Source organism: Phycodurus eques, chromosome 20, assembly GCF_024500275.1.
Source record: "Phycodurus eques isolate BA_2022a chromosome 20, UOR_Pequ_1.1, whole genome shotgun sequence".
NCBI lineage: Eukaryota > Metazoa > Chordata > Actinopteri > Syngnathiformes > Syngnathidae > Phycodurus > Phycodurus eques.
Genome location: NC_084544.1, coordinates 6,516,968 through 6,542,500, shown reverse-complemented (window position 1 = coordinate 6,542,500; position 25,533 = coordinate 6,516,968). Strand labels below are relative to the sequence as shown.

The following is a 25,533-nucleotide window of genomic DNA, read 5'->3' as shown; positions in this document are numbered from 1 at the left end:
CAACCTACTGTGCACCATCACAAACGTTCCGGACTTCGTGGCAACGATGCAGGAGTCCACAATCCGCCACGATCTGCGCCCTTTAAAACCTCCAAAAAGCAATAAGGCGGAGAAAAGCTCAGTTCGCTTCTTCACCCAGACTCGACTCACCGGGGTGTGGGGCGGATAGGTGGGATCTCGGGGGGTAGGAGGTGTGCAAACAAAAAAAATCAAAGAGGGTGCGGATAAGGAGGAGTGTCACAAGGCCACGGCGGTGCACGGGTGCTTGAGCTTGCAGGGCAGCACTCCTCTGTTGAGCTGGTAGAACTCCACCAGGTGGATCAAGTCGGTGAACTTGGTGGCGCCGTCGTCCAAGCTGAAGAACACTTGACCATCTTCTTCACACTTCACACCGCAAAATGGAGGAGGACAAAATTAGCAAAAAAAAGACAATCACATTACAAGTGACTCTAATTAATAACAATAGTAACTAAGAGCTAGAAGAAGAGGCAGAGAATGTCCCCAAATTACTCCTACTGAATGAATATATGCCTGTGAGTATTTCGGCATACTCTGTTTGTATGTGTTGCTGCTCCATGTGTGTTAAAGCAGTTGTTATTTGAGGGTTTAAAATTCCAGTAACATCTATGCTAATTTTCGTGACCTTATTTATCACGTTTCAGATTATACGAGGGGCAGTCAAAAAGTAATAAGCCCAATTTTCCCCTCTCTTTATTTATTACAACAGAAGGCAATATACTCATCCAACTAAAGCCCAAAAAGTGGGTATTTCATCAGTACTTTTCAATATAATCTCTCTTTTTCTCAACACCGACTGACCATCAATTAACAAGGGCATGTATCCCAGCCTTGTAAAATTCAGTAGGCTGCATTCTTTACAGCTTGTTTAACTTGTCTGTCATTAGACAAGTGCTAACCCCTAACTCCTTATTTTAAAGGTCCAAAACGGTGATAATCTGATGGTGCCAGATCGGGTGAGCATGGGGGATGGGTTACGGTTGTCTAGGCAAAGATACTGATGACATCACAAGCTCCTTTGCTTGTCACGGAGGTCACTCAAAGCAGGATCTTGTTCTTTGCATTTGATCCTGGACACCCACTTTTCACTGTGCAGTAGCCTATTGCACCTTCCACATAAACATTTTGCACCATTTTGAAAATGTTTAGTGGTGGTTCACTTTCCAAAGCAAGAAATTCAATCACAGTTCTCTGCTTCTGATGGGCATCCAACAATGGCATCACTTCCAAAATGGCTGACAGGAAGAGGACAGGGTTAAACAAACCGTGAAAATTTCAGAAATAAAATGTAATTATTAGTCAGTCATCACAACACCCCAAAACTCACTCAATCGCGCCCTGTGAAAAGTTTAAAAAAAATTAAGCTTCTGACTCCAGTTAGACCAATCAACTTAAAATGGGTGGACATCTTTCATAACAGGACACACGAAAAATGATCAAGGAGTCATACTTAAAATTGAACCGGAATTAGGCCATTTGGGTTTGACGCTGCCATTTTGGGCAAATTCCAGGGCTCGTAATTTGTCAAACTCCTACAAGGGAATTTGGCCAAATAAGCCCCAATCCAAAGCGAGTGCCCTAATAAGATGGGCTAAATTGCAAAGCTTTTTCACCTCCTCACTCCATTTACTGTGGGCAGAGCATGTTATCAAAGTTTGATTATCATTTTGAGAATTCATCACGAAAAACAGGTTGCAAGAGCTTTTTAATTGATGCTTGCGGTTTTAATTTGATTTTACAGTTGCAAGGTGGGCCGGATCGAATGCTTTTCCGGGCCATAAATTACCCCTTAGGTTCCCCCACCCCTGCTTTACATGGGAAAATGTGTGTGAAACGGTCAAGAAGCTCTTTTGGAAACAGATTTTTAATATTAATTGCCCACCCTCACAAAAACAAGTATTATTATTGGCCAACGTATTGCAACGAAAACAACTAAGGAGATAAGCTAAAGAGACTGTGATTGTGTTAAGAACCGTCCAACATATAATTAAAACCATGAGGGATAGTGTTGGGTCGTCAGCTTCGAGGAAGAATGGGGTTGTGGAAAGAACCATATTTGGTAACAAGTCTAAATACATGCCACACATCTCACTATAAAGCAGGACAACCATGTGATTTCTATGATAATCACGAGATTGTTTTAGTGAAGAAAATATATTACGATGCAGGTAGATATTTTTATAAAAGTAGTGCTAAAGTTTAAAAGTAACAAAGAGCACTACAATAACATTCTAAATTGCTGTGTAGCCTCAAGAAAACCCTTTAAATTGGCACAAAACAGGGCTTCAATTTGCTAGGGAGCATATTATTGTGCTCTAGAGCAAAAAGACCGTGATCTAATGAGTCCAGATGGACCATGTTTCAGAGTACTGGGCAGAGTATAAGAAGAGAGTCCAGTCCAGACCTTAATCCCATAAGAATCTTTGGGATATGTCAGAGAAGATTTGTACCCAGTTGTCCATCTCTCTTATTTTTCATACAAAAATGAATGCAGCTCTAGATGGAAATGAATGTTGTTTGATTGCATAAGATTAGCGAGATGATGCCAAAAGGAAATACTTGCTGTAATCAAAGCTAAAGGCGGTCCACTGGCTGGCTTGTGCTTTTTCCACATTACGCAACACTGTCAATGTCCATTTAGGACCATTTACAAAAAAATGAAACCAGCTTGCCAGTAAAAACACAAATTAGGTTTCTTTACTATTGATAGCGACCAGCCATGACTTGGTTTACCTCTGAATATACCAAATTACAATTATAGTGAAAATACACTTGAAATGTATGTAATTTCCAACATGCTTCACAAAGCATGTAGCATTTTAAATCATTTCACTGACCGGTAGAATTTGGAAGTGCTTGATCTTCTGGTGGTGGCACATGGTGAGCACAAACGCCTTGGGGTTACTTTGACTGTCCCGCAACAGGAATAAACTGACAAAAAAACAAAAAAAAAACAAACAAAAAAAAACAGAGAAGGGGAAAGGTTATGGAGGCTGAACTTACAAGCAACCACGTGTTGAATGTGTACTGTGCAAACAATTATCTGCAGATGATTAGCCGTGAAGCATTCTTGACACAAAAGTATTGGAACAGTGAGTCCAATTCTTTTCTTTTTGCTTTAATTTTCAGGTGCCTACATCTGGATCTGATACAGAACTTTGAATATAGCACCTTCTGTTTGAGCCCACCCATTTTTACATGGGCGCAAGAGCATTTGAACATGGGACTGACAGGTGTGTTTTGTTGCCCACAGTGGTCCTATTACGTTATTCAAACAATAAGTATACTCAGTTTCAAATTTGGGGTTTGCCTGTGCAGGCTACAGTTACAGTTAGAGATGTAACCAACATGAAATCCAGAACTACCTATGGGTTTGTTTGGTTTGGGGAGTTAATAGGGAAGCTGACAGAAGGCGGAAAATCAATCAGAGCCATTGCAAGAAATGTTGGCTACAGCCAATATAACCATTTGGAATGCCCTGAAGAAGAAAGAAATCACTGTTATACGAAGTAACAGACATAAAACGGGTAGACCAAGAAAAACAGCGGCAGCTGACAATAGAAAAAAAATGTGAGCGTTGCAAAGACCCTAAAAGAGTTAGTGACATCAGCAACAACCTCCGGAGGGCATGAGATAAGACATTCAAGATAGGGCAGGGAGATAAATATAACTACATAAAACATTTTGGATGCAGGTTCTCATTAGTGTACCTAATCTTGTGGATTAGTGAGCAACACAATTGCCAATTCACAACTATCCAATCTTACCCGTCTACCTGGCCTTGCTGTATGATCATTTTGTGTGCTTCTTCTCTCATAATGCGACCGTGAAACCAAACCTGTGTCCTGTGGATAACTGGAAAACACACACAGAAATGCACACACACATTAGGTTGGGCTGTAAAGCTCTACAAAACACATGTACACTGTGGCATTGGCATGTACCTGTGCTCAGAGAGGACGGGTGCAGGGGCGACGGGCTGCCCAGGACATTCATACGCTGACTCCGTTTCTACATGAAATAAGAATGTGAACTAATTGGCATCCAACATAACAAACTCGAGGATCATTTCGTTCCCTCTCCTCCACCTTACCCTCCATGTCTGGCCCTCCTCTAGGGCGGCGCTCTGGGCCTCCACGGGGTTGTCGATGACGCGGCCGGTCCGTCCCGAGAAGTCCATCGCCACCAGGGAGTTCTCTGACACGCTCCGCTGTTACGGGGACGAGGCAGGGTGAGGAAGGAATAGGGAGGAAGCAGTGGTAAGGGTCGGCGGAGGGTGACGGAAGGTGGGGGTGTGGAGCGACGAGGGGGGGGACAAAGGTCAGAGGTCTAACAAGCCAGACACACTCACTGGGGCATGACAAATCCTGTCTGCACAGAGACCCACTTCAGTCCACTCCTAAATCACGCAAATGTCCCCCTTGGCTTAGTGGCTTTAGTGCTGGAATCATTTTAATCAATGACAACTACTTTCAATTTGAAAAAAAAACAAGATTCTTGTCACGCACACTAGTTAGAACTGTCTGGGAACTTTGTGTTCAAGTCAAATAAAAATATCTAATTTTATTCAAGGCTAAAACAATCGAAAATGTGGTACTCATTTTACAGTAAGGGTCTCTTTATAAAGAGCTTAGAAAGAGGTTTATAGTGACATTACAAACTCTTTACAACTCATTCATAAACAGTAAATCATAACAATTGGCAACTATTTGGCAAGCTACTGCCACACGTTTCGTTAACTCTCTCATCTTGCCAACCCCCAATTAGTGTCTATAATTTTCAAATGCTAAAGTGGACGATATGTCATTGATCAGGAACGGGGGTATGAACAGAATATGTTCCTACGGTGGTGCCATAATGCGAACTTTTAAGTTGAAAAACATTGAAGTTTATCACCAACCTACTCTGATATAGTAGTAGAGTAAAATTTCTCAGCCATAAATAAAAAAACAACTGAATCCAGTAAGTACAGCGGTAACTGAGGGTGGCTTCTTGTGCCGCGTAATGCCGTATTATTACGCCAGTACGCAAATTAGTTCATTGCAAGCAGGTCATAACCTCGAAACGTCGTATGTCAGCACTATAATAAACCAAGGTTGACCACTACGAGCATTAGAACAAAATAGGTTTAAATAACACGCCACTGACTGTTCTCTAATACCTTATAACCCTTAGCAGTTTACCATGTGTTAAAAAAAGCATTATGTAAATTAAATGTATATTATGTGCGTTTATGTGCGTGTGGTGTGCGTGCTCTGAGCTCAGCCAGCGGAACACAGACAAGGGCCCGTCATCTAATGAGGAAACCTCCATAAAATCCCAAATATTGGGGCGATCGATATTTTCAGAGGTTGAAGTGGGCTTATTAGAGATGTCCACATACATTTTGGTGACAATTCATCGCAGTTTTGTGACATTAAGCAACGTTAAGCTTTTCCTCTATATAAGCAATTAGGAAAATACTTTAACGTCCATAAAATCCAAAATATTAGGGGTGATTGTTCTGTTATTTACAGAGGTTGAAGTGGGCATAAGTAGAGATGCCCATATAAATTTTGGTCACAGTTGATGGCAGTTTTGTGACATGAAGCGTTTTCTCTATAATGAGCATATAGAGGAGAGTGTCAAACTCTTTTTTTGGGTCGGGTCACATTGGAATTTTGGTACATATTTTAGCAAAAGTTGACGAGCATGATTTGCTTTCGCGGGCCAGATAAAATGATGTGGCAGGCCGCATCTGGCCCCCGGGCCTTGAGTTTGACACCTATGACATAGATGAGTCGCCAAAAGGTCTCAAATGAAATCTAACGTTTGATTTCACCATGACTCCCCGGCGACTCTGCTAGTCTCCAGGAGACGTCTCCGCAACCAGGCCAGTGAGATAGGCCCTTTAGTGTGGACGGACGGGTGCTGGCTGAGAGGGGGCATTAGCATTAGCATGCTAGTACTGGGATGATGTCACAGAGCTGATCCTCACCACAGGCGTGGAGAAATGCGAGAGGTTCGTCTTCCTTTGCTGGGGGACAGTGTAGCTCTTATACAGGACAAGGCCGTACTGAGAAGACAAGAGGGGCACAGCATTAATGTGAGTAGGTGATGAAGTTTGGGGGGGGGGGGGGAACAAAGGTGACTGGGTTTAGTACAACTTTACAACAGACACTTGGGTACCTTAAGGAGTCTGAAAGCTGTCATCCAGCATGTCCTGCTCTGCTCGTCTTCAGCACACAACATCTTCAGCTCCTTACAATCACCCCTCGCGTTACTGGGCTGTAAGAGAAGAACAACAGCAATAGATGACATAAACAACGGCTGAGTGCAGAAATGCAGTGAGCCTAATTTGGGACAGAGAGATACCCAGCTCTTACTTATGCATTAATAATGACATTAAGATTCATGCATTATTCACTGACGGTAAGAAAAATCAAGAAATGCTGGAATTTTGTGTAACATATTTTGCATAACACTACTAACAAACAAGAACAAAATTGAAAACAAATATACAATGAATATGAACACATTAGGAGCAGTACGCAAGATTTTTGCATCTCATACAAGTTATAAATAACATTCAGTATGTAGAATCACTGACGTTTTGTACCACAAATCGGTGCTTTGTCAACCGTGGAGAAAATGACTTGGCCAGTGGCATTCTAATGGCACACAGCACATTCGTTTCCACAGACTTTTACAAGGCAAAAAGCATTTATAGTAACATCACCCTATAAGGAAGTAAAGAATCATGTGATCTCTCCCAGCCAATCCAAAATAGAAAGGCTATGATAATTAAGAAAAAAACATATTTAAACACATAAAAGATTATACATCATACTGGTACACTAGGCGTGGGTACCAATAATGAAGTGTTTTAATTTTTTAAATTGTTGCATCATATGTTAGAAGTCTGGGCTTCCCTGATAAAGCTACTGCCCCCGCGACCCGACCTTGGATAAGCGGAAGAAAATGGATGCATGGCATCATATTTTTTGCAGATTTAGTCTGGCCTTCAGAGGACTTGAGAAGGCCAAGTTAAAAATAAATATATAAACTTAGTGGGCAAAATTCATCCGAGTAAAGTACTTTTTGTTACAGGTAAATCACTAGTATGATTGTGTTATAGTTTTTTTTCTGTAGCTTTGTTGCAATATAAGCTCAAATTTAGCTCAAATAAAGTTTTTATTTTATCAAGTATATCAATTTTCTTTTGTACTGAATTTGCAGAGTCGCCTTCAAATTTCAATTTAGTGGAACCATCTGCTGCTGTATGTCATTATTTAGTTTCCATAAAATGTGTTTTACATGTTACGCATGCAACAGCCTTAGCTTTGCATTCTTCAACTGTTACTTCAAGGTTAATTGGAATAAAAAGCCTGTAAACTTTCTCAGGCGGCAGTTGTCACCTCAGAGAGTTCACAGGGGGAATGAAGGAGATTTGGTTACACCCTCAAGCATTTACTCCACGCGCACAATGCGGCGTTACACTCTTATAGCAGACGAGCGTCGCCGTGCAGGCTTTTGTCCTTTTCTTTTCCCCCCGGCAGCGACGAGGACCTGCCAGTCCCTCACGATGAATTAATTCACGTAACCATAGCAACAATACAGTCACCACCCGTCAAGTAAAATCGCTAACCCAATTCTGCACTGTCACCCCCGCTGACAGCATCTGACATGATGGTCGCCTAGCATGAGTGTGTGGGTGTGTATACATGTTTTTACGTGTGTGTATGTATGTGTGTGCGTAAGGAAGCTGAGGGGGTGCGGAGGGGGGTTGGTTTGGCAGATTCTCTATACCATCCTGGTTTATCCCACTGGGATTATCCCAGATCAGCAGGTGACCCACCACAGATAACACCAGGAGTGGGTCACGCAGTGATGAGTGTGTGATCGAACCCCTGCTGGGTGGTTTTAACCCCTGTGCCCTCTGACCGACACGCACTAACACACAATACTTGCACAGGTGCGTCTGTTACAAAGGCGTTTTACAACATCACACAAGTGTCAGTCACTGATGTGAGGTGATAAAGTTTCATCTGTTTTGCAGCACCATCTGCACCAGTTAATGAATTAACTGTTGAATCACACCAGGAGATTTAAATTTGTTGTGTTGCTGTTTTCTGACGCGTGTGTGCGTTACCTTGATGGAGAACTGGTAGTCTGTGGGGGCGTTATGTAGTTTTCTGCCGGTGATTATGGTGAAAATGTTGCTGTCATCCAGATCAGACAACAGCTGCAGGTGTCGGGGCTCCTATTGAGTCAGGGGAAATTTTTGCTTTGTTACAATCGCCTCCATTATTCTCCATTGTCATCAAAGTTGTGAGTGAAACTAAACACAAATACAGCTTCCAAAAAAATAGGGTATTGCTTGACCTACGCGCTGCTTTCGACACGGTTGACCATAAAATCCGAGAGGATCGGCTTGAATGATAGGTCGGCTTAACAGTTCTAAACTGGTTCAAATCCTACTTATGTGACAAGCACTATATTGTGTATGTTGGGGATTTTTTATCCCACTGGATGGACAACACATGTGGGATGTCTCAAGGTTCAATTTCTGGCCCACTGCTAATTAAGTTTAAACATAACATAAATTACCAAAGCTATGCAGATGACCCACAGCTTTACATTGCATTATATCCTGATTATCTATCTCCCTTACTTTTTACAACAAAGACAAGACAAAAAAATCATCTTTGTTGCACAGGCTCACAGGTATAACATCGCAACATCTCGAATCCCTATTCCTGATCCATAAAACTGGGTGCAATCTCTGGGTGCAATCATTGACACTAATCTTAGTTTCAAACGTTATATCTACTACATCACAAGATCATCATTTTATTATTTGAAAAATATTTTCGAAATTAAGGGATTTCCTTTCAATCTCAGATTCCGAGAAATTAATCTACACCTTCATAACAAGCAAATTATATTCTTCTTCTTCTTTTCCTTTCGGCTTGTCCCTTTAGGGTTCGCCACAGCGCGTCATCCTTTTCCCTGTAAGCCTATCTCCTGCATCCTCCTCTCGAACACCAACTGCCCTCATGTCTTCCCTCATGACATCCATCAACCTTCTCTTTGGTCTTCCTCTAGCTCTCTTGGCTGGCAGCTCCATCCTCATCATCCTTCTACCAATATACTCACCATTTCTCCTCTGGACGTGTCCAAACCATCAAAGTCTGCTCTCTCTAACTTTGTCTCCAAAACATCGAACCTTGGCTGTCCCTCTGATGAGCTCATTTCTAATTTTATCCAACCTGGTCACTCAGAGAGCGAACCTCAACATTTTAATTTCCGCCACCTCCAGCTCTGCTTCCTGTTGTCTCTTCAGTGCCACTGTCTCTAATCCGTACATCATGGCTGGCTTCACCACTGTTTTATAAACTTTGCCCTTCATCCTAGCAGAGACTCTTCTGTCACATAACACCTGACACCTTAATCCACCCGTTCCAACCTGCTTGCACCCGTTTCTTCACTTCCTGACCACACTCACCATTGCTCTGGACGGTTGACCCCAAGTATTTGAAGTCACCCTTGCTCTCTCTTCTCCCTGTAGCCTCACTCTTCCCCCAACACCCCTCTCATTCATGCACATATATTCTGTTTTACTCCGGCTAATCTTCATTCCTCTGCATCCAGTGCATGCCTCCATCTTTCTAACTGTTCCTCCATCTGTTCCCTGCTTTCGCTGCAGATCACAATGTCATCTCCAAACATCATGGTCCACGGGGATTCCAGTCTAACCTCATCTGTCAGCCTATCCATCACCACTGCAAACAGGACACACCTTAAATTCATCTGTCACATCTACAGCACACCTCACCACTGATCTGCTGTCCCTCGTACATGTCCTGTTTTATTCTAACATACTTCTCTGACCCTCCAGACCTCCGCATGCAGTACCACAGTTCTTCTCTGGGTACTCTGTCATAGGCTTTCTCTAGATCTACAAAGACACAATGTAGCTGTACTTTCTCTGTACTTTTCCATCAACATCCTCAAGGCAAATAATGGATCTGTGGTATTCTTTCTAGGCATGAAACCATACTGTGGCTTGCAAATACTCACTTCTGTCCTGAGTCTAGCCTCCACTACTCTTTCCCATAACTTAATTGTGTGGCTCATCAACTTTATTCCTCTATAGTTCCCACAGCAATGCACATCACCCTTGTTCTTAAAAAATGGGCACCAGCACACTTTTCCTCCATTCCTAAGGCATCTTCTCACGCGCTAGAATTCTATTGAACAAGCTGGTCAAAAACTCCTCAGCCACCTCTCCGAGATGCTTCCATACCTCCACAGAAATGTCATCCGGACCAACTGCCTTTCCATTTTTCATCCTCTTTAATGCCTTTCTAACTTCCCCCTTACTAATCATGCAGGCTGACGTGGCCGGTGGCGTACATTGTTAACCCGGGCCACGACCGATCCGGTATGGAATTCTTTGGATGAACGCTCATATTTGTTTGGCAAAGTTTTAAGCCGGATGCCCTTCTTGACGCAACCCTCTGCATTTATCCGGGCTTGGGACCGGCCTACAGTTTGCACTGGCTTGTGCCCCGCATAGGGCTGCATTAAACAAATTAGCCTGTTCACCTGTGCGATGTTCCAAACAGGTGTTTGATGAGCAGTCCTCAACTTTCTCAGTCTTTTTTGCCACCTGTCCCAGCTTTTTTGGAATGTGTTGCAGCCATAAAATTCTAAGTTAATTATTATTTGCTAAAAACAATCAAGTTTATCAGTTTGAACATTAAATATCTTGTTTTTTGTAGTGTATTCAATTAAATATAGGTTGAACATGATTTGCAAATCATTGTATTCTGTTTTTATTTATGTTTAACACAACGTCCCAACTTCATTGGAATTGGGGTTGTATAAGGTACAGCGAAATTTGTTCTCTGCATTTAACTCTTAGGAGCAGTGTGCAGCAAACGTGTCATGCCTGGGGGACAGAATCCATATCCTGTGTCAGCACCTTGGTTAAGGGAACTTCTAACCAGGGATCTTCCTGCTGTCAGGCAGCAGTGCTAACCACTGTTTCACCATGCTGGTAAATGTGAATCATGCTTCAAATAAAACCTGGGAGTGGTAGAAGACTATGCATTCCGATGGGATACGATTATTCTCGATCATAGTGTCAATCAAAACTCAGCACAGACAGACACCTCTTATATTGGGTCTTATTAGACTATTCCCTGAGTGCCTAATGTGATATAAATTACCTTAGATGTTCCTTTAGTGGAAAAATAGAGGCCAGAGCGTCGCAGGAACATGTACAGCTTCTTCCAGGACTTGCGTCCCGGTTCCTTCACGTACAGATAGCCCTGAATCTCTGGACAGCTGCTGGAGTTCAGGAAGTTCTGCAAGAAAAACACAGAATAAGCTTGAGTTGGAACAGAATGCAACAGCAGCAATACTTTTGTGTAAAAAATAAATTAATATTAGACTGTACCATTTTCTATATTCCTAAATATATTGCTGCAGCACCAGCAGGCAAATGCAATTAGCAGATTGCAATGACTCTGCATGAATGTTCATACATATTTTTAGACAACAGATGTCCTTGTCAGAGCCTTCGGGAGGAAGGAGACATTTTTTTTCCCCGTTTTACTGTGTTCAAGGACAGGATTTTGGGTTTTCCGATTAATAGAAGGGTTAGATAACGATTCGTTTGCACGTGCAGCACTGTGTGTGTGTGTGTGTGTGTGTGTGCGTCTGCACTGAGTCATCCCTCCTTACCTGTAAGAGCTGTGACTGAGGGATTGTGCCATCAGACTCCTGACACCAAGCCACCATCTGCTCTGGAAAAAAGTTCTGCATGGAAAAAGAGAGTGAGAGAGAGAGGGGGGGCAGGAGAGAGAGAGAGAGACAGAGAGAGAGAGAGAGAGAGAGAGAGAGCAAGAGAGAGAGAATGAGTGGCAGAGCAAGAAAGCGAGGGGCACTGGAAACCACTTAGAGTATGCACAAGCTGTTAGGGGTCACGCTTCCCTATGTAGAATAAGTCTCTCTGTTGTGTGTGTGATGAGCACGAGGACTTAGTGGCGAGTGGTCGGAGAGAGAGGAAGATAAAGAGAGGGATACAGAAATCGAGATAGAGAAAGAGCGAGAGAGGGGGGAGAGAGAGTGAGAGAAAGACAGAGAGAGAGAGCGAGAGAGAGAGAGAGAGAGAGAGAGAGAGAGAGAGAGAGAGAGAGAGAGAGAAGGCACTTGAGCCTGAGAGTAGATGCAGTATGATCTCACCCACTGATGTAATCCCCTTTAGCCAGCAGCGCCACTGTTAGTGTGATTGACAGGCTGCGGCCAGCACTCTGGTGTTTTAGTGTGCTCATTACCACAGAGCTGAGGTCACCTGCTGGCTCTGACATACACTTAAATCACATCGGCAATAATGTCACTGTAAAACTGGCACGTCACGTAGGAGTGCGGCCCCATGCTGAGTCCACATCAGCTAAAGATGCCACGTCACGATGCCCCGAGTTGATGTGTGCACTGTGGAAGTTGGACATTTTGACTCCTTGAAACAGCCAAGAGCTCTTTGTTTGATATGTTTTGAGCAGACTAATCCAAAACCTCACCAGATTAGGTTACACATTATTTGTAAATTATATACTACGACATATGAGTGTCAAAGATGGCATACTGTATGTGCATGTACATTTTAAAACAACTTACTCTTAATACATTGTATTTAGCTATCCTAGCAAAATTTCCTTGTGCACCTTTTGTACAATAATTCTAATCATGGTGGCAAAATTACGTGAAGTTGGAAAGTAATGGGAATTTATGAAAAGAAATCAGGAATTTACAAAACTGAAGGTTGGCTCTTAAAAGGGAACTTAAATATATTTGAGGGAAAATATATTTCAGCATAAGCCTGACTTAAACAACAAGATATTATTCAAGTACAATTGAATATGAAGATCCCATTGCATAAAAAGAGACAGAGACCAGAGAAGCTTGAGAGAAGATGCTTTTTTATTTGCATGTTGAAAGGGACTTTTTTGGAGGGAGAAGGTTTTTTTTAATTTTTTATTTAACATTGTGAATAAGACTTTGTTGGTAGTTTTGGATAGGGGGGCATTTTTGTTAATTCTTAAACAAGTTGGGTCAGGGGGATATTTTTGTTATTCAATGAAAGAATAGATTGTACAATTAAATATTTAAAACTGGATAAAGTTTTACAAATAAATCTGCTCAAATGTCATGCTTTTTAATTGTGTTGTACAGGTTTATCTCAATAAATTAGACAAGAGTCAAAAGCTTAATTTAGTTTTTTTAATATGTATATTTTTGATGATTATAACATAGTAAACGAAAACCCAAGATTCAGCCACAAATTATAAAATTACATAATCAAGAAACAATGAAAAATATGTTTTAAATGCAGACATTCGACAGGAATTTGTTTAATGAAAGTGTTTAATGAATCTATATCATGTATGAGTACTAAAAAGAAAATTGACTTTTCTACCATTTTCTAATTTATTGAGAGGTACCTGTATTATGACAAAATGTTTATATCTATGCTTGAATATGATTGATCCTTCTAATCTGGAATATTTCCAACATTCCCTATTTTAACTAAATTTACAGAAAAAAATATCCACCCTTACGCTAATTAATCAGCGTTTCTGTGTATATAAACTTAACCTGAAACACAGTTTGTATTTTTGCATTTCCAAAAAGAAATATTTGTAAAACGTTAAAATTTTGGCAAGCATAAAGGTCTTGAAGTCTTGTGGAGCTAGTCACATTTAAATCAAACGTAGGGCTAACAGCAGCCATAATACTACCTATTGTTAGAAAGGAAGTAACAGGTGTACCCACCATGATGTCATGCACCATATTTAGAAAAAAAGGCTATCTTGTGGCCTTTGTTTCTTGTTCAAATTAATTGGATGTTACTTGAAAGGAATCATCGACCAAAGCTGCACAATCAGATACCTAAAAACAAGGTCATGGCTATGGTCTTAGTATATAGATTCTAAACTTGTTTAACAAGGCATTCAGAAAGTTTCCTAGGTCTAAACCACAAACTGCTTTGCCAATGGTTTTATTTCATTTTGAATACCTACAACAGCAAAGAAATAAGGAAAATATGCAAACTATACAATTTGATTGACATACTGTATTCTTAGAGGAATTGGAACGAGTACAAACTCTTTCCTTAAGGCTATACAAGGATTCGTTTTTAAATTCTTGTATCCATGTACAATATGTAATGAAAACATTTAGCACAATAAAAAAAATTTATGACTGCGAAAACCATAAGAATTAATAACAACCTCATCATATCATATATTGTGAGTCGCCTAATAGTATAATTGCCATTTAATTTCAGTCATTTTTAACTTACTGTCACAATAACAATAAAAAATACCAATGTACTTGTTGTGTTTTGTAGATTCTCAGACAGTCGTGTCATGGTAATCCACATGGCTTGAATCGAGGCAACCGGACTCGTCTTGTTCGTTTAATTTGTTGTTGTTTTTTTCTTGTTTTCCGAAATCATTCAAATGTGACTTAGGTCAATATGTTATTAAGCTAATGATATACAAAATTATCCCTGCCTTTGATTATTATATATGTTTTAACTAGAAATTGAACTTGAAATCAGAAATCATGGAAAAATAACTATTGTTACATTTATGTTAGAAATGGATTTCGTGGAGGAAAAGAAATGCTACTAATTTAGGTTAAAAGGGGACAAAAATAGAAAGATTTTCTGCCAAAGTGAGAAGAAGAAATGCATTTAGCACTTTAACACTTGCTATTTGCTTTAGTGGACCACATGAATTGATTTGACAGGCCGGATCTGGCCCTTAGGCTTTGAATTCGTCACCTAAGGTCTAAATAGACCACCATGTTAACCTGGAGAGGACTTGGCACAAGCAAAAAATAAAAAATAAAATCACCTCATTATGAAAATATTAACATTATTATGACAATGAAAGTTATTTCTCTGAACTACTGTATGTCCACTGTTGCTTAAATAGTTGCTATAGCCTTAATCGTCTTACTACCATTTATATTTGCCACAAAAAAAATGGCTAACAAACCTAAAATGTCCTGAACATCAGCTTTTCCAAAGAGAATCATCATAGTGCAGTGTGTGTGTGTGTGTGTGTGTGTCTGTGTGTGTGCGTGTGCGTGTGTGTGTGTGTGTAGGGCTGCATGCTAAAGAGAAGCAGTCACAGAAAGGTCAACAGAGAGATGCGAGCAACTCACCAGGGGGTTCCTGAAGAATTCATATTTGGCATAGTTCTTTCTGAAGAGGAATTTGCTGTCGCTGCTCATGGAAGCTTGAACCTGTACCACCAGTTCGTGGTCCTCCAGGCATCTCTCTGCCACCGGGAATACACAGACAGACAGACGGCTAGTGTGAGTCACAGTGTTATCTTTGTATTGTCCGCTGGGAGCTTTTGAGGCAGAATACGATTAAAAAATGCATTCACAGTCTTATATTATATATGACTTTTGAGAGGTGGATCTGCCCTTGCTCATTCATACTTGTCTTTTTCCTAACATTAATATGTATGCTGCTCTGTTATGTGCGATGCTAATAAGATCTACGTTTCCCACATCATTGTCCTTACACAATAATATAATAAGAGCAGGAGAGTTTAACAGAGTAAGAGCAGTGAGAAGAAAAGAGACACTGTGAGGCATGGAGGGAGGAAAGCGAAGGTGAAGGGGAGGGAAGAAGTGGCAAGAGATGGTGAGGGGGGGGGAGGGGGGGGGGCAGTGGGGGAGGAGTTGGCGGAGTGGGCATTGCAGGAAGATGATGTCATCTATTTAGGCTGATTGCCGAGAGCAGAAGAGCCATAAGCAAAGTGCACCGAGCCCGCAGACGAGCGCACATTAGGAGCTCACGCAGTGCTAACGTGATCACTGTAGTGCACATATTTGTGTACGTGTGTCTGTGTGTGCAAGTGTGTGTGTTAATGTGTAGGGTATATAATCTAAGAAATGAATAGTGATGGGTGCTCTATGGACACAGGCAAAAGCAGGCTCCAGCCATAGTTCTTCTCCCCACAGTTCTGCACATGTCTTATTATTAAATACACAAATGGCTGCATGCTAAAAAAGAATGTGGCTGCAACGCATGGGTGGAAATGTTTGACCTCCGTTGTGTGTGTGTGTGTGTGTCTGAGCAAGCAGGGGAATTTCCTATGGCGGGTTAAGTGCAGAGTGATTGGCCAGCCGTGCTAGGGGCTCGTCCGACAGAGATCCACGATTGGTTCCTCGCAACTCCAGTATGACGCTGTAGTCCAGGCCTCTCTGCATGCACCCCCCGTTCCCTCTTTTTTCTCTCCATCGCTCCTTCTTTTTGCTTGCTTTTTTCCTTCCCTCCCTTCCTCCATCGGCTCACCTCACATTCCATCTCTCCAGTGCACTTTTTTTTTTCCAGCAACGCAGATGAAGCAGCAACGCACAAAGCGATCCTTTGACTCTAAAAATACAAGTCTGGGAGTGGGAAAGCCTCACGGTAGACAAAGACAGACCCGGAAAAAAGGAGCCAAGTGAAGCTTCAAAGGGGTACGCTGTGAAAGTCAATGTGCTTTTTATCTTATCTTAGAAAAAATGCTTAATCCTGCTAGCGCGACCACCTCCTCGAGACGTATAAATGGCATAAAAACACTTGTGCCACGCTCAGGTGAACACACACACACTAAGAGCACACACGACAAAATCCCCACTCATGCAGACGTACACACACGCACACAAGGCACCATAACATCAAGGTCTTCTGATAAAACACCCTATAACTCTTTAGCCTGTGTGTGTATTACATCCTGTTCATGGTGTTTCATTTCATTATACATTTTAAAGCTAGGTGGTCTTAAAAACATAAGGGCATTACTGCAATGTGTCCCTAATTATGTGTGATGGATTAAATGAAGAGGTAGATTTTCTTGTATGCATGACTACAATTTTAAATGAGTGATTCATATTGTAATAACATACAAATAGTCAGGACCCAAAATGGGTCACGGGTCTTTTGGGTCGCAAAGGTAAAGCTGTTTTACTGATTTCAAACATGGTATCAAGATTTATATTTGTTGTATATTTGTTGTAACCAATTGATTTAAATTATAATAAGAAATCAAATTTGTATAACACTTTTTTAAATACACAAATACTTGTAAAGTAAATGTCAATATTATGGCAACACATCATTTTATTAAGTTTGAGTCCCAGGGTGGAAAACATTTCTAATTTCGGTGTTATTCTGAAAATATTTGGGAAACCCTGTCCTAGATTATAGTGTAAACATGAAATACATTTAATAATGTTTAATCCCTTCACACAAAGCTATGTATTATAATAAATGCTGTAACACAGTGCTCACCAAGGCCGAGGATGGGGTGGTGCTCCACCAGCGTCCAGGCGTTGTCGTCCACACAGTGGCTCTTGTAGACCAGGAGCTGGCACACGTCCCTGGCTGTCATGTCCGCCGGGATCTCTACCACTTTGCCAGCCCCATCCTCGCTCCACACCTTCACTATCTGAAAACACACATGGGCCAAGGTCATGTTTGTCACAAGCTGGAAGAAGTCCCGCGACAGTGGGACGGCGCAATTCGGCCTAAGCCGCTTTCCAGGAAAATTCTACTGTAAGAAAAGGAAGGACGGATCAGTTTCAGAACGTCCATTTACCTCCATCGCCCCTTGCTTTGTCAAGTCCATCCTTAAAGTCCTGCTCAGTTTCCTCTCCAACGGGAGACTTTCTTTAAAAAACGCAGCAAAGTCCCGGAAACTGGCGCCTGCACGCTGGGTTCAGCCCTTTTGTCCACGGCTCAACCAAACTCCCTCACACGCACATCCCGGATATGCATGTAAAGTTGCTTGCGCACATCGCACGGTGACGTGTTTTCTGTCGCGCCAACACCGAGGGCGAGAGGGAAAAAGTAGAAAATATTCACAGTTGGAGGACATTTTGATTATGTCCTTAAAAATGCCACCACTGGGAGCAGCAAGCGGGCACAGTTCAAAGCCCAAGTACCGCCCATTGTTGCGCCATTTTGAACCATTTCAGCCAAGCGCCCAAAGCAACATTTAAACTGGCTGTAATTTTGCCTGAGAGTGTGTTTGCTTCACAGATAACCACAGAGCAGCTGCTTCACACCACTCCATCTGCACATTCTCACAAAAAGCCCTCGCTCTCGCATGCAGCGCGGAACACGAACGCATGCAATAAATATGAGCGTATGAACACCAGAAAGTGCTTCAAAACCACAGCGACAACGCACATTAGGTCAAAGAGAAGGCGTTACATGTCTGCATGGTTGTGTGTGTGTGCATGCTCGCACACCTACGTACTTCACATCCTGCGCCTAGAGCAGACGTTCGGCTCACAAACTCTGCTGCCCCGCACAGCACACAAAGCAAGCGGGAGCAACTGTTGAAAATTGCATGGAACAAGAAACAAAAACAGCTAAAGGACGACTCGGGAGCTCAAACTGAACAATGGCAGCGCGATTCGAAAACGTGTGGGGCGCCAAAAATGGCACAAAACACCAGAAGCACCATCACGGCAACGCTAAGAGAGCCTTCTAACGCAAGTGAGGGAGAAAAAAAAAACGTCACAGTGCTCCCTGCCCCTTCTGAAGCCAGAAGACTCCCTCCTCTCCTCCCACCGCCACCACCTTCCAACCCCCCAATTAAAAAAGTGATTTCATGTCATCTGACTTTTGTTTGAGAAAAGTTTATGAAACATCAACAAGGGAGGGAAACGGAAAGCCGTGGGGGTCTCGATTGCTGCACTTTGCCAACCGCATGCATGCACACACGCACGCACGCACACACACACACACACACACACTCACACACACACACACACACACACACACACACACACACGTCCAGAAAAAGAATGAAACACAATGCAAGTCTCTTACCTCCACAGCCTGAAAGAGGCAACAGTCTGGAGAGCAGGATGGCATTTTCACACTGAGACGCTCTCCAGTGACACAGAGAGAGGGAGAGCAAGGGAGGGGGGAGGAAAAGAAGCCAGGAAGAGGGAGGGAGGGGCTGACTGGCAAGGAGAACACAAGAGAGGTAAGAGCGAAGGGGGCAAGCGGGGAGGAAGAGGAGGGAGGAAGTGACAGAGGAAGGGCAAGAGAGTCTCGAGACGGCTCGGCCCGGCTAACTCGCGGCGGGCAGCACCGATGCTGGGATAGTGACAGCGAGCGGTGTGAACCACCGTTGCCAACCGCTACATCCACCGGCCCTTCTCACCCCGCCCACTTCTCCCCTTCCTCCTCCTCGCACTGGATTAACCCAGTGTGGAATTTTTTTAAACGGTGAGCTGCTACCTGTCACGTACCGTACACTCTTATCACCACGGTTACTTCCAAAAAAACGTCACCTATTTGCCTTTTCCACACTGTCAGCTCACTTTATTGACACCACCCACCCCCACCTCCCAAACACACACACACACACATTACAGGGCTTAATGTACTGAAGTACAAAGCCAATCACTGTACACAATCATGCCTCACACACTGCCTGCCAGGTTTTAATTTCCAACCCCTCCCCTCCCTCATATCCTCTTCCCATCTCAACAGCTGTGTGTGAAATATTATGCTGGGGAGGTTAGCAGCAGAGCAACATGTGTAACGTGCGCTCGTGCTTTGAAGGAAAGCGAGGCGACGAGGTAGTTGATTTGAAGCAATATGGATCAAGCGCTGCTCTGGCTTTGCTGAGGGGGGGGTCAAGGGAGGGGTAGAGCAGGGAGAGGAGTGGAGGCGGTTGCTCAGCAAATCTGCCCAGCCTGAGGAGAGGCAATGGGTGGAGGGGGGAGAAAAGACAAGGAGGTAGCGAGGGAGGGCTGAGGGTGAGTACAGAAAGGAGAGCAATGGAGGAATGTCAGTAATGCAATACTGAGTCATAATCAGGCTCATGTGTAGCGCGCGGGCCAACACAGCTGGCCCCTAATAAGGTGTGCATGAGAAGGGAGAGACAAACGAGGAAGAGCGAATGTAAACCAAGATGACTTTTTTTGGGGGGGTGGGTCTTCCTTCTGCCTCTTGCAGCAGGTTTGCAGCCATCTGAGCTGCAGTATACAACACTGCTACATGTTTATGTATAAGCGTGTGGGAGGATCATGCATGTTCAAGAATAAGAAGATGCATATAAAGCAGACATAAAGCTTCTATTTGAGTAGCGCTATGCTTTTTATTTAACAACCATGACCTTTGAGATACTAGGAAATGCTTGTGAAACGTAAAACTTTACAAGATGAAATGAACTAACCAAGTCCCCTCGCTCTTCACCTCCCCTCCCCCACTGCCCTATACCGCTCTAACAGAGGAGGGTGAGGGTGTACAACGTTATTGGCCTACATGTCAACACACACACATTCGCAGGCACACACACACAAAGTGGGCTCGGAGCATATTGGATTGAAGGGTCACGGACAGACACCTGCATGCATGAAAACAAAAGAACACACATAAGAACAGTATGCACAGGGTCAATGGTCAAACTGAATAATCTGCACTGGGGTCAGGACTACTTGACCAAAAAGGTTTATGGGCCCCTAAATCTATCAGGCTATTTGCAAACACACACGCACGCACGCACGCACAGTAATGCGGTTGTTCTAAAACAGAGATCTCCTCATCCACGGTGAGAATAAAAGTACAGCTTGTAAAAGAAATTTCAATTCAGTTGCAGCCGAGGAAGGAGAGGGAGGCGAGGGCCTTTATCTGCAGATGCAATCTTTTTACATAACATAAGAGCACAATGATGGATTCTCTCCTCTCTGCATGGAAGTAGAAAATCTACAACAGCACATCTATGATTGTATTAGAGGGAGATTGTCAGCTGACCGACCCTTAGTTGCTGCCCTGAGGTTTATTTCCAATGTACTTGAATTCCAATGCTTACAATCATTGGCTCAAAAAGGATTCAATGTTTAGATCCTAATTCTTTGATATATTAAATTACAGCACACAGAAAAAAATACCTTGTTCTTCTCTGATAAGAACGGGGTGGCTTTAGCTCATCTACAAGGACTTGGGCTTTAGAGCCAGAGGAGGGCACGGGTTTGAGTCCTGCTGCAAGCAAAAATGTAAAATGTCAACGAATTGTTGGAAAGATGTTAGTCTGCTTGCTGATAACTGTTAAGGTGCCCTTGAGCAAGGCACCATTCCCAGTCCAAGTGGGGCAGCACTGACTGCGCACCCCTTCTAAATCCCTCCTTGCATATGGTAATGCTCCAACATATACAGTACACTTTCTTTAGCTCATTTTATTTTCATGCATCAGGTATGAAGTATTTTTGGTTCTTCATGTTACCAACCACTGGGTGGGACATTCGCCACACAGAGACAGACTGAACAAAACATATTCTATCCATCCATCCATCCATTTTCTGAGCCGCTTGTCCTCACAAGGGTCGCGGTAGTGCTGGAGCCTATCCCAGCTACCATCGAGCAGGAGGCGGGGGTATCATCACAATATTGTATGCCGACAAAGGGTATTCAAAAGAAGTTTACTCGGTCATTCACGTTGAAACATACCGCTAATCAGCAGTCCCCAAGCTTTTTTGTGGACCAGTTTCACTTACAGCAATATTTTTGACGGATCAATTAAATTAAAAATACATCTCCCCATTACACACATGGTAGTTTTTGTGATAGGTGGGAGTCCTGGAATTGTTTCTCTTCAAACTGCTCTAATCTTGGGGTAATGGGAACAATGACACTCGCAGTGTGTTACTTGGCTCCAGTTTACTCCGTAACTGAGTTTTGAAGGCTTCATCACCACATTTGCGAACCTGTTGCAGCATACAGTATTACACAGAGCGGGCTTTTCCCTGGACGTTTTGGCCTCTTCTCCTTCTGTATCATCATTTTGCATTGTCCCCTTTTAGAATAAACTCTTCAAAACGTTTTTAAAAAAAATCATTTTAAAATATTTTTTGGTGTCGGCACGGTGTACGACTGGTTAGAGCGTCTGCCTCACAGTTCTGAGGACCGGGGTTCAATCCTCGGCCCCGCCTGTGTGGAGTTTGCATGTTCTCCCCGTGCCTGCGTGGGTTTTCTCCGGGCACTCTGGTTTCCTCCCACATCCCAAAAACATGGTAGGATAATTGAGGACTCGAAATTGCCCGGAGGTGTGAATGTGAGTGCGAATGGTTGTTTTATATGGGCCCTGCGATTGGCTGGCAACCAGTTCAGGGTGTACCCCACCTCCTGCCCGATGGTAGCTGGGATGGGCTCCAGCACCCCCGCGACCTTTGTGAGGATATAAAAAAAAAAATAAAAAAAAAAAAAAAAATAAAAAAGTGATAGCGGTGCATCCCTAGTAATATTTTTATCATTTAATTATAACTATTTTCTTCAGTTTTTCTACATCCTAATGTGGACACTTGTGAGCGTGTGTGCGTGAGAGTGGTTTTAGGTATTCCCTAAACACGATACCAGATTTGGGTCATGTTACATGTACGGAGACAGTCAAATAAAATCTGATATGTCCACTTGAACCTACAGTGTCAATCCAGACAATGAGAAGACATAGGGTGAAAGAGAGACTGTCCCAAAAGGAAACACATAACATCATCCTCTACAACTAGCAAACACCACAAGATGAAGAAATAAAACTATTTAAAATTCCCAAAATGGTCACTGTTTTATTGAACAAACTTGAGTTTGTACCAAGTACTAATAACATTAATACATCATTGATCATATTTTATTTGCGAGCAGGACAATACTAAAACTAGTAGTAAAACCGTTTACACCAAAATTTGTGTTGGGCCAAGGGAAGACACCATTAAATTTAGATGTAAATAGTTATCTGTGAGGCAGCGAGTAGGAGCACAATGTGTGGCTCAACTGATTCTCCAGCTTTCCTCGTGTTCTCCGAGTCATTGTATTTAATCGAATTCCAAAATCATTACCAACTTGGCCCGAGAATCAGAAATGACGAGCGGTCAATCATCAAATCCTGTTAAAGACGAACTCATACTCTATAGCCAGGTAGGTGACTGAATTCCCATTTGCAGTAAAGCACCTTGAGCCGCATTAGAATCAACAGTGACGTTGTATCTCCCTAACAATAAAGCTTACACATCCATGTCATTATGAGCTTATGCTGTAGAACAGGCTCTCTCTGCCATCATTACATGCACACAACACACACACACACACACACTCGTGCACCTGATCTGATTGCAGCGGGTCAGCAGACCTTTGCATGCAGGGGAACATCAGCTGACCGCAGACAAAATGTCCTCACCACAAGGAGAGAATGACTCAGTGCTTTGGGCGATAAATCATAACACGTCTGTAGGTGTTCACAACTTTGTGCTATCAATAATCCAACAAGTGACATGGCTACTGTGACATGCTGCATGATAATATAATGAAGCACTGATTGGAGTTTTCTCATGGAAGATCAAGGAAATGTTTTATCTTTCATATAATTTTATAATTCACACTCTCTTACATGATTGCTATCGTCTTGTCATTCGTTTTTCCACAAATGGCTGAGAGTTTCTACACAAATAAATCCCCCTCGCCTTTGCTATTCACTCGCACAACAATAGTGGTAAGGAAGATCTAATTTCCTGCCAGACAAAAGATCCACCACTCCAATGTAGCGTCAGCAGTCGATAGGGGAAACACTTTAGAGGGGCACGCTAATGTTACGAAAATCATTTAAAGACAATCGAGCAGCATATGACTCAAAATCTACTGGAGTTTATATGTTAGCGGCAGGTCCTTGAGCCACTATCAGCACCTTGAAAACGGTCATTCAAATGTTCATGGCAACCTCTTCTAGCTACTGTTCTTTTTTTTTTTTAATAATAGTTTTATAATGTCCCGGTGTTAAAAGCATAGCTGTGGGGGTATAAACTATCAATGCTCTACTGAATAGTGCTTGTAATGCAGTGTCCATGCTCTCAAATGAAAGCATGAATTGTTTTGCAGCCCGCAACCTGATGCTGAAGTTGACCGATTTTGCTGTATCGTGACTGGTCAAATTCCTATGAAGCAGTAGCTACAACACTTATATTTACAGTATAGGGCAACCACAACTTGACTGAGAGATGGTTCAGTTTGAGGAGGGCTAACAGAGCCATCTTGCAGGATTACATAACATTAGAGTATCCCTGCAACATATTTCCAAAATGTACAGGAGTTGTCATGGTGTGTTGTTCATGATGGGCTGCTCATAATACCCAGAGGACAAATCCATTTATGTTATTAGCAACGATGCAGACCATAAACCTGTCATGTCACGCATATACTCGGGTATACTTATAGTATAATAACATAAGCTGATAATATGAGCTGTGTATCCCAGTGAGAAAGACTGAAGATTAGTGAAGAATGTTCAGATTCCAGTAGCTGGAGGGAACAACTGTAAGAGGGATCCTGTATTAAAAAAATAATAATAATTTTTTAAAAAACATGCCAAAGCAAACACAATGCAACTATGTCTATAGACCAAGGAATTACACGTCTAAGATTGTCATCTGTGCCCATAAGACGCATCCCACCGATTGGAACCCTCCTTGGCTCATATAGCCTGACCCATGTGAGTGCACACGTCCACAACCTACAATGGGTACGGAAAGTAATCAGACACCTTAAATTTTTCACTCTTTGTTATATTGCAGTCATTTGCTTAAATCATTTAAGTTATGTTTTTTTCCCTCGTTAATGTACACACAGCACCCCATATTGACAGAAAAAATGTTTTATTGTTGACATTTTTGCAGATTTATTAAAAAAGAAAAACTGAAATATACACAGCCATAACTAGTCAGACCCTTTGCTGTGACACTCATATATTTAACTCGGGTGCTGTCCATTTCTTCTGATCATCCTTGAGATGGTTCTACACCTTCATTGGAGTCCAGCTGTGTTTGATTATACTGATTGGACTTAATTAGGAAAGCCACACACCTGTCTATCTAAGACCTTACAGCTCACAGTGCATGACAGAGCAAATGAGAATCATGAGGTCAAAGGAACTGCCTGAAGAGCTCAGAGACGGAATTGTGGCAAGGCACAGATCTGGCCAAGGTTACAAAAACTTTTCTGCTGCACTTAAGTTTCCTAAGAGCACAGTGGCCTCCATAATCCTTAAATGGAAGACGTTTGGGACGACCAGAACCCTTCCTAGGGCTGGCCGTCCGGCCAAACTGAGCAATCGGGGGAGAAGAGCCTTGGTGAGAGAGGTAAAGAAGAGCCCAAAGATTACTGTGGCGGAGCTCCAGAGATGCAGTCGGAAGATGGGAGAAAGTTCTAGAAAGTCAACCATCACTGCAGACCTCCACCAGTCGGGGCTATATGGCAGAGTGGCTCGATGGAAGCCTATCCTCAGTGTAAGATACATGAAAGCATGCATGGAGTTTGCTAAAAAACACCTAAAGGACTCCAAGATGGTGAGAAATAAGATTCTCTGGTCTGATGAGACCAAGATAGAACTTTGCGGTATGTGTGAGGTATGTGTGGAGAAAACCAGGCACTGCTCATCACCTGTCCAATACAGTCCC

General features: G+C 42.5%; 1 protein-coding gene across 4 annotated transcripts in view; it reads right to left on the bottom strand.

Annotated features, from left to right (window-relative positions):
- The window catches only part of LOC133396186 (growth factor receptor-bound protein 10-like), a 49,762-nt gene that overhangs the window by 605 nt on the left and 23,624 nt on the right, over positions 1-25,533 (bottom strand). For 2 of the 4 annotated variants that reach the window (XM_061665719.1, XM_061665720.1), the window contains 12 exons: positions 17,366-17,522; positions 15,241-15,356; positions 11,752-11,826; positions 11,235-11,372; positions 8,150-8,260; positions 6,187-6,285; positions 5,996-6,073; positions 4,112-4,228; positions 3,963-4,029; positions 3,786-3,873; positions 2,856-2,949; positions 1-384 (listed from right to left, as the gene is read on the bottom strand). The exon at positions 1-384 is cut by the window's left edge and continues 605 nt beyond it. In XM_061665719.1, coding sequence (XP_061521703.1) covers positions 238-384; positions 2,856-2,949; positions 3,786-3,873; positions 3,963-4,029; positions 4,112-4,228; positions 5,996-6,073; positions 6,187-6,285; positions 8,150-8,260; positions 11,235-11,372; positions 11,752-11,826; positions 15,241-15,356; positions 17,366-17,522 — 1,287 coding nt within the window. In that variant the 3' untranslated portion in view covers positions 1-237. Of the gene's footprint in view, positions 385-2,855; positions 2,950-3,785; positions 3,874-3,962; positions 4,030-4,111; positions 4,229-5,995; positions 6,074-6,186; positions 6,286-8,149; positions 8,261-11,234; positions 11,373-11,751; positions 11,827-15,240; positions 15,357-17,365; positions 17,523-17,672; positions 17,890-18,913; positions 22,196-25,533 lie in introns of those variants that run through there. The other 2 variants (XM_061665722.1, XM_061665721.1) reach the window with 2 other exon arrangements.